Source organism: Mus pahari, chromosome 7 (assembly GCF_900095145.1).
Source record: "Mus pahari chromosome 7, PAHARI_EIJ_v1.1, whole genome shotgun sequence".
Classification (NCBI taxonomy): Eukaryota; Metazoa; Chordata; class Mammalia; order Rodentia; family Muridae; genus Mus; species Mus pahari.
In genome coordinates, this window is record NC_034596.1 from 105,617,102 (window position 1) to 105,627,223 (window position 10,122).

At 39.4% G+C, this 10,122-nt stretch overlaps 1 protein-coding gene across 9 annotated transcripts in view; it reads left to right on the top strand.

Annotated features, from left to right (window-relative positions):
- Mark3 (microtubule affinity regulating kinase 3) overlaps positions 1-10,122 on the top strand; it is a 91,931-nt gene that overhangs the window by 23,254 nt on the left and 58,555 nt on the right. For all 9 annotated transcript variants that reach the window (XM_021202721.2, XM_021202722.2, XM_021202724.2 and 6 more), the window contains exon 3: positions 7,970-8,023. In XM_021202721.2, coding sequence (XP_021058380.1) covers positions 7,970-8,023 — 54 coding nt within the window. The remainder of the gene's footprint in view (positions 1-7,969; positions 8,024-10,122) is intronic.

Genomic DNA, 10,122 nt, shown 5'->3' on the forward strand with positions numbered 1-10,122 from the left:
TAGACCAGGCTGGCCTCGAACTCAGAAATCTGCCTGCCTCTGCCTCCCGAGTGCTGGGATTAAAGGCCTGCGCCACCAGGCCCGGCTCCACTTCCTTTCTTATGAGGACTGTGCTAACAACTTTTTAGGAATTGCAAGAGAAGAAGCCACAGCTAATCGTTTAAAAATGATTTTTGTATTTATCTATAAGCTACATCCAAATACATGTTTTTGAGGAATATTTTTTGTATCTTATTCTCCTCCTCCTTCTGAATTTTATTATTTGAGAAATTCTCAAATACTTTTATTTTTATATGGGTTATTGCTATTGATACTGTATTCTGAAGGTAACACTTAGAAAATTAAAATAAACTAGATGGTTTACACTTTAATCCCAGCAAGGGGAGTAGGGGTGGGCAGACACAAGCACTGTTAGTTTGAGGCCAGCTAGGACTAGACAGTGAGACCTTGTCTCAAAAAAGCAACCAATAAGAAAGTTAGTATATAACAATAATGCTATTGGATGTTAATATATTACATTTTTTATGAAAAACAACTTTGTAATACCAATTATGGTGGAATATTATTTTAATTTCTTTTTGTTTATGATATCTATTTTTAACTTTTTATCTATTTTAATTATACATGTTTATATGTGCCTGCTTGTTTGTAGGTCAGAAGAGAGGATTGGACACCCTGGAACTGGAAATACTACAGGTGGTTTGTGAACTACCTGTTGTGGGTGCTGGGAATTGAACTTGGTTCCTTCACAAGAGCATCAAGTGCTCCTAACCAGAGTCATCTCTACACCTCTTATTTTTATTTTTAATTTTGTGTGTATTTGTGTCTCTGTTGGGTGTCTGTACACATGAGTGCATGTGCCCTTTGAGACCAGAAGAGGGCATTGGTTTTCCTGGAGCTGTTGTCTCAGGTGCTTATAAGCTGTTCAGCTTGAGTTGGAGAACTGAACTCCGGTTCTTTATGAGAACAGTATTTGCTCCTAACAGTTGGGCCATCTCTTCAGCGCATATTTTTACTTTTTTCCCAGGTACCTCTACTTTAAGACCCCATGGAATTTTGCTAAATTTTAGTCTTTTTCTGCATTGTTTGGTTGAAGTATGTGAAGAGATATGTAGTTAAAAAGGAAGGGATGGATGCTGGGCTGGTGGCAGTGGCCTTTAATCTCAGCACTGGGAAGAGGTCTGACTTTGAGGTAGCCTGGTCTACAAAGTGAGTGTCAGGGTTGCTAGAGCTGCACTGAGAAACCAGGGTGGGGGGAGGGGGGCTTCAGGGTATCATGCATGTGTTCTTTGTGCTGTTACAGAACTCGGCATAGAGGTTTTTTTTTTTTTTTTTTTTTAGGTGGAAGGAGTGATTAATTGTACTTTAATTAAAACAAAGACAGACAGAAAGTTAATACTCAGAATAATTTACTTGAGTTGAATATACATTGTGATAGATTTGGAAGTGAGCAACCAAAGATTGAAAGAAAGACCTTGTGTTAGAATGGCATGTGTAATAAATAAAAAGATAAAGCTAGTGGCATTCTGAAAGTACAGGGACAGAGCTATGTTTTTGCTTCTTTTTTATTTTTTTGGTTTTTTGAGACAGGGTTTCACTGTGTAGTTCTGGCATGAATGGGCTATCAGTTCAACACTGACCAATATATACATAGTACAAAATGTCCCTGAAGAGGCACTCAAATAAAGTAAGCCATGGCTTGGGAGGCTGAAGCAGGAAGATCATTAGTTAAGGCAACTTGGGCTGTAAGTGATGTTCATGTGACCTATCAGGTCAGAGAAGAGAGCTACATATGATCAGCACATAATTTTAACCACTCAGACACATCATGGCTACAGAAAAGCTTTGCATTTAGTAATTTTACTCAGATATTGTATGTAAAGTGTCCTAGTTTTTATGTATGTGAGCACACTGTAGCTGTACAGATGGTTGTGAGCCTTCATGTAGTGGTTGGGAGTTGAATTTTTAGGTCCTCTGCTTGCTCCAGTCAACCTCGCTCTCTCAGTCCCTGTTCACTCCAGCCCAAAGATTTATTTATTATTATACATAATAATAAGTACACTCTAGCTGTCTTCTGACACACCAGAAGAGGGCATCAGATCTCATCGCGGGTGGTTGTGAGCCACCATGTGGTTGCTGGGATTTGAACTCAGGACCTTCAGAAGAACAGTCAGTGCTCTTACCCGCTGAGCTGTCTCGCCAGCCCATAAAGTATCTAGTTTACACCATGGTTTAGATATCCTCGTTTCCTAGTCATGGAAGACTGCCACAACTGTTTTTAGGTTTTTGTTTTAAAGCAATTTAAGATTTATTTATTTAGCTGTCTTCAGACACTCCAGAAGAGGGAGTCAGATCTTGTTACGGATGGTTGTGAGCCACCATGTGGTTGCTGGGATTTGAACTCCAGACCTTCGGAAGAATAGTCGGGTGGGTGCTCATACCCACTGATCTCACCGGCCCTTGTTTTTAGGTTTTGTGACTTTATCTGAAGTAGTATGCTTATATTCTTGCTTCTTTTTTTAGGTATTATCTAAGGGCTTTTTAGAGTTACTGTTTACTTAAACTGTTGACATATATTCCCTCCCTCCTTTCCTTCCTTTCTGGATCAGGGTTTCTCTTTGTAGGCCTAGCTATTCTAGAATTCTTTGTAGACCAGGCTAGCCTCAACAAGAGCTCTGACTATCTCTACTTCCTGAGCACTGGGATTAAAGGCATGTGCCACCTGGCCTGGTCGGGTTTTTTTTTTTTTTTTTTTTTTTTTTCCTTTCTTGTGGCATTCTTGCATGCTATTGTATTTTATTAAGTTGTTATTAGAAAGCTTTTTTTTTAGTTTTTCGAGACAGGGTTTCTCTGTGTAGCTCTGGCTGTCCTGGAACTTTGTAGACCAGGCTGGCCTCGAACTCAGAAATCCGCCTGCCTCTGCCTCCCGAGTGCTGGGATTAAAGGCGTGCACCACCACGCCCGGCAGAAAGCTTTTTTTTAAAAGATATTTTTTTTCTTGTATGTGTGTTCGTGTTAAGCTTGTATATGTATATGTATGTGCACCATGTGTGTGCCTGGTGTGCACAGAGGTCAAAAGGGTTTGGATCCTCTGGATCATGAGTTATGGATGGTTGTGATCCACTGAACCTGGGTCCTTTGTAAGAGCATCAAATGCTCTTAACAGCATAGCCATCTCTTCAGCCCCTGAAGTTTTATTTTGTTACCATCTGCTGTCATTATTTGGTTTGCACCCACCATGGTCTAAAAGGTAGGCCCTCAAACTCATTTGTTGAAGTCCTGGCCTATAGTATGACTATTTGGTGACAGGGTCTTCATAGAAGTAAGGCTTAATCAATAGTATTATGCTTTTGTAAAAAGAGACAACAGAGAATCATTTGAGTTTCTCTGTCTTCTCTTACATTGTGCCTGTGAGGACACAGTGAGAAGGCAATGGTCTGGAGCTGGGAGGAAAGCCCTCCCCAGAGCCTACCTCCCTGCTGGCACTTGGATTTTGAATATTATCCTCTAAAAGAGAAAAATTGGATTTCTGTTGTTCAAGCTATAGGTGGTGGTGTTTATTATATCAGCTTAAGTAGACTAGTATTCAGGCTATTGGGAGCTTAACGGATTTAAAGTTCTTTTTTATTATTAAAAGTTTTGTTTATTACATGTGTGTATATGTTGTCTGTGTAGTTTTGTGCTGATGAGTATAGGTGCCCAAAGGTGTCAAAAGACATTGGATTCTGCCACGCACAGATTGCAGGTGGTTGTTCACTGCTGAACTTGGTTGCTGGGAGTTGACTGAACTCAGGCCCTCTGCAAGAGTACTACATACATTTGACTGCTCTTTTAATGGTGGTAGATGCTTTAACACCTTTCAGGCTCAAAATGTTAGGATCTTTTGATCAGGAGATAGAAGATAGGAATGGAGAGAAGGCTCGGTGGTTAAGAGCACTTACTGCTCTTCCAGAGGTCCTGTGTTCAATTCCCAGCAACCACATGGGGGCTCACAACCATCTGTAATGGGATCTAATGCCCTCTTTTGGTGTGTCTGAAGACAGCTACAGCATACTCATATACATAAAATAAATAATAATTCTTTTTTTTTTTTTTTTTAAAAAGGTGGGAAAAGATAGACATTCTTCTTCTCCAGGAGTATTTGCCTGACCTGTTCTCCTGCTTGAGCATCTATATTTCTGTTTTCAAACTTTCACTTTCCTTTGGCATCAGAGTTACTAAATACAAATTCCCAGAACTTGATACAGGATGTGACAGGCACACTCTTACTCCCTCGCCTTGGGACCTTTGTGGCTTATTTTGTACCAGTCTTCCCCAAGCCCCACCCACTACTTGGATGAATTGTAGTCTCCTCTCTAGCCTTGACCTGTCTGATACACCACAGTGATCATACCCTATATGCCCTTTCTTCCTGATCTCAAGGTTTCACCGCTCTCTCAACTCTCCAGGCTCTCCAGGCTCCAGGTCTAAGCCAAGGCCTATCTGGTCAACCCAGTGTGGAGGAAGAGAATTTCTTCCTCAGGTTTCCTTGCTGTAGTTCTATGTTAAATGATTACCTTTCACTCACAGCAGCTTTGAGGATTTTCATAGCTTCAAAGTGGAGCTGTATACAACATATTTGACTTGTTTTGAAAAGCAGTCCCTGAATGGAGTGATGGCTCAGGAGTTAAGAGCAATGGCTGTACAGGGCAGTAATCTCAGTACTTAGGAGGCAGAGGCAGGCAAATCACTGTGAGTTTGAGGCCAGCCTGGTCTACAGAAGTGAGTTCCAGTACAGCTAAAACTACACAGAGAAACCCTGTCTCATCAAACCCAAACCCCCCAAAACATATGTAAGAACAGAAACAGGGTAGACTCTTTAGAATAGGGAGGTGTCATTTACAACCAGAAGAAACAGCAATTGTGAAGAGCAATATTAAGCTTAGAAACCAGGTTTCAGAACAAAGTGGAAACATGCCCCCAGACTGCTGGATTTGCCCTGAGAATGCAGATGATGACCAAAAAAGAAATAAATTCCAAATATGCCATGTAAAAATGCTTATGAAAATAAAATTTAGGGATGGATAAATGACTCAGTATTAAATGTACTGCACTGTTTGTTTTTCCAAAGGACCCAGGTTCAATTCCCAGCACTCACATGGTAGCTCACAACTATCTCTAACTCCAGTTTCAAGGGAATCCGACCCCTCACACAGACACACACCAGGCAGATATCACCAGTGCACATAAAACTAAATATAAGTCATAAAAAAGAACAAATTTGAAGAAAATTCTACTTGAAAATACATTTAAAATGCTGGAAATCATGTTTTTTCATTGTCCTACCTCTATTTTTAATTTATCTTTGGTTGTTTAATATGAGTGTTCAAGACCTTAGACCAGCTCAACAAACTTAAGTACCATGCTCTTTTTGTGACAAAACATTTCCTGGGGAGACATTACATAAAAATCTCACCCCAAACCTTTGATTTGTAATGCTAGAGAGCTCATAACAAACCAAAAGTACACACCACCACAATCCAGCCTGATTAGTTCTAAGTCTTATTTAGGTTATGCACAGGAATAGAGGTGAGGGGTTACTTCCAGGAACAGAAAGGACTCAAAGACAGCCACATCACTAAAGCCACCCCAGCATTGGTGGCAGTTGACAGGATTGGGAACCTGGAGCACACTGTAAACCTGCAGTTGAAGGCAGCTCAGCAGGTTGAAGAGTGTCCTCTGCAGGTGCCTGCCTCTGCTGGTCTTGCAGGCAGCTGGTCTGGCTCAAGGGTCTTTCTTTGAAGCTAAACTCCATTTATCTGAGAAAGATTCTTTAGGTTTTGGGGGTTTTTGTTTTGTTTTGTTTTGTTTTTCGAGATAGGATTTCTCTGTGTAACCCTGGCTGGCTTTTCTCTCAGGTTTTATTGTGGTGCTCTGGCACGGAGGAGCCTAGTTCATCTGGTCAGTTTCCAGGACTTCCTGAAGCTATTTTGAGTTGTTTATCCCCTGCTTGAAGGGGCTTCATTACAGATGGAGTGTTTCAATCTCAGAGGAAACTTCCTAACTGCAGAACAACTTGGTCTGTAAAGATTAATAAATAGCCTGGCTCCTTCCTAGAGGAGCTATATATAGGTAATATTCGAATATCCTACCAACAAATACCTTTTCCTCTTTTCTAGTACAGTTTCCACTTAAATTTATATTTCCCAAATATGGAACTAGTATTTTGACTCACCCCCCCCCCCCGCACTCTCCCCTAACAGGGTTTCTCTGTATTGCCCTGGCTGTCCTGGAACGCACTTTGTAGACCAGGCTGGCCTCAAACTCACAGAGATCGGCTTCTGCCAGGTGCTGGGATTAAAGGTGTGATTTACCAAGCCGGGCACAAAAATAAATCTTTTTTTGTACTAATAATCAATTTTTGTACTAATACTATTAAACTATTTACTTTTTAAAATTTCACACAAGTAGAAGGTAGGATTTTCCAGAAGCCATATAGTAATATGGCCATATGGTAATGTATATATCACAACAGAAGCTGGCATACACCTTTAATCCCAGCACTCAGGAGGCAGAGGCAAATAGCTTTCTGTGCAGTCAAAGCCAGCCTAGTCTACAGAGCTATATAGTGAGACACTGTTTTAAAAACAAAAGGAATTTCATTAAGTATGCTATGGTTGGTAACACAATGGGTTTATTGTTATTTTGTAATGAATGTGTAGATGCTTGTTTTTATAATTTTTTTGTTTTCATTTATGATGTGGTAAATATAGACAGATACAGCCCAGACGTAGGGTCATCAGTAATCCTTTAGAAGGATGTAAAGGCACCAAGAAGTCTGAGAATCATTGGCATGGGAAGTCTCCAACTTGTCCCAGGCTTTGACTGATGTTCTTTCTTTAGTGGGTTTACAGGATCTGAGTTCTACAGGATGCACAGTGGGAAAGTGCTCTCCAGCATCTTATAAGGGAGTCTGTTGACTGATCTGCACCTTAAGTAGGAAGTTGAGTTCAGTTCATATGCTACTCATGGCTAATCCTTTTCTTCTTAAGTTCCCCTCCACATCTACTAAATATTAGTGAAACTAATGCCTTCCCTTTTAAGTAAGAACTATGTATTATTAAAAGCTATAGTTTCTACCTGTGTGCTAGTGGGGTTTTGTTTTTGTTTTCCCGTTAAATACTGTTTGCTAGTATAGTTCTTTCTGAGCAAAAGTTGCCAGGTGACACCTTTGTTACCTCTCTCTGTTTTGTATGATTGGCCCACAGGTTGCTCTCTGCAGCTTTCTTTACAGCTCAGGGACTTTTCCATTGTTCTTTGAGTCAGGTTCCTCAGGCTGGTCTTTAGTTTTACTTTCCTTAAGTCTCCTTGGGACAAGAAGGACAGATGCCCGCATCTTACCAGGCCTTCTGTCTGCAGTGGCTTTCTTGCTGTTGCTAGATGTTTTCAGATTCAGCACGAACTTCATTACTTATGAAATCTCTATGTGCAAGACACCCCAACAGGTATTTTAGGCTGAATATTACTTTCAGATTTCTGCCCTGGGATTCCAAAGTCTGCTGAAATTAGTTTCACTAAATAGCAAAGTAGGGATGGAGGATAAAGGTCAGCAGCAGAGCACTCGCTTAGCACAAATGAGATTCTCTCTGGCCAGCACTACTATCCCCAAAGGAAAGAGATTTGCTGCACTGTATATAATTTTTGAAGTATTCATTCTGTAATATTTTGAGAGAAGAATAGAGTAGATAATTTCATCTTCTATATAAGTAACAAGTATAAAAATGTTATAATATCATTTGCATAAGGTTTCGTGAATTGGTCTTAATAATCATACAATAGTCTTACGATCTAATTACTTTGTCATAACTAGCTGAGATTTGTTTTTTTGATTGCTTTTTAACAATGCCATATGTATGAGAATTTACAATACTGTTAATGGCTCATCTATAATTAGCAAGTTCTGAAAGTGTGTAAATACTTTTTTTCCTAGGTTGCAATAAAAATAATTGACAAAACTCAGTTGAATCCAACAAGTCTACAAAAGGTATGTTGATTTAGTATTTAATATTTTAAAAGCTGTTCTGTTTGAATTGCTGTGTAATTTGCCTCTTAAATCTTTCACTGTCAGAATAGTTAGTGCACAAAGCTTTCTGTTCCTTCAGTGTGTGTAGCTTGCCGGGTGGGCGTGGTTATGTTGCATGCCTGTAACTCCAGCACTTGTAAAGCAGAGGCAGGACTGCCCGCCCCCCAAGTTATAAGGATACTCTGGGCTTTCTAGTTAGGCATCTCCCTCCTCCCCCAAAAAACTTAAGTGAAATTTTTCATAAAAATAGTTGGGTTTGAGGGCAATTTTTAAAAATGTTTGACTTAAGAGAGAATTTTAAAAAACAACATATGAAAATATTTTCACTTGACATACACTTTCCTAAAGTGATTTGAACTGAACCCAGTTGAAACAAGTGAAGCCTGCATTTCTCAGAGCTAAAATCTTCACAGTGTGTGTTTGCCCAGGCTTAGTGATTCACAGCTCTTGCCCTCTGCCACTGCCCGCTCTCCTCAGCTGTCTGTAGTTTGTGAAGACTTGGGGTTTCCTGGTCTTTTCCCTGTCCAGTTGAGCATGACTACTGGTGTCATCCTTGTTCAGCTGACATTTGGCATGTTGTGAGACTTGAGTGTCGGGTCTGAACTTAGTAGGAGACACAGTCTCACAGTTGTTCGCATAAACCTAGAGATAGAATTCCACCGGTTTTCCACAGGTTTTAACATAGCTTGTCTCAGGTTGGCTATACTTTCCCTTTGGTTTTGCTTGCTTTAGTTTTTTATTTTACTTGGTCATTGCTATTATTTATTATAAGATACTATAACCACAGCATCAAGTAAGTACCCTCTATGTTTTCTGATTAGTCCATTGGTTTGATTTTTTTGCATGGCATTAATTATTGTTTATAATAATCTAGTAGTTAAAACTTAACAATTTGTTTGTGGTATAGTTCAGGTATGAGCTAGCCACTGAATAAAGACTTGTCCCAAAATTAGATCTATCTAAGACAAGTAACTTGATAAGTATATTTGATTTATTTAGCAATATTTAAAACTAAGTGTAGAGGCTGGAGAGATGACTCAGTGGTTAAGAGTACTGACTGCTCTTCTAGTGGTCCTGAGTTCAAATCCTAGCAACCACATGGTGGCTCACAACCATCCGTAATGAGATCTGATGCCCTCTTCTATGGTGTCTGAAGTCAGCTACAGTGTACTTACATATAATAAATAAATAAATCTTTAAAAAAAAAAACCAAACTAGGTGTATTAAGTAGCCTTTTTTTTTTGTTTTGTTTTTATGAAAATAAGTTATAAGCAGTCTTTATATATTTGTTTCCTATTCTTTCACAGTGTTTTTGGGAAAATGGCAACAGGATATGTGGCAACTGTGCCCATTTTTGGAGCAGTGTTCTAACAGCTTGTTCTTTGGTCATCATTTACAATCCCTCCCATCCCCCATTTTGTATTGTTTTGTTTTGTTTTGTTTTGTTTTTAAACTGGTTTATTGTGTAACTCAAGCTGGCTTTGAGCTTGTGACAGTCCTCTTGCCTCTTGGTCCTGGAGTACTGGGATTACAGTTCCAAGCTACTAGACTCCCACAAAGAGTAATCTATGGCTAGTGACATGAAGGTTTGAATCTGTCCTGGAAGTTAGTATCAATTTAGTCACATTTTGCTATCAACTGTGTAGTCCATTTATGTTGTCATACCTAAAGATGTCCACCAGTTCACCCAGGCAGTTTTGAACATACCTTAAAACTGTGTTGATTTTATTATATTCAGGCTGGCACACTGAGTCAATAAGTTTACTAAATGCATGTAAGTAAACCTGAAGATTGCTGTTATTTTCTTTTTTCTTTAAAAAGATTTATTTATTTATTTACTTATTATATATATGGTTTATTTATTGTTATATGTAAATACACTGTAGTTGTCTTTAGACACACCAGAAGAGGGTGTCAGATCCCATTATGGGTGGTTGTAAGCCACCATGTGGTTGCTGGGACTTGAACTCAGGACCTTCGGAAGAGCAGTCAGTGCTCTTAACCGCTGAGCCATCTCACCAGCCCGATTGCTGTTATTTTCTTTTTTTTTTTTTTTTTTT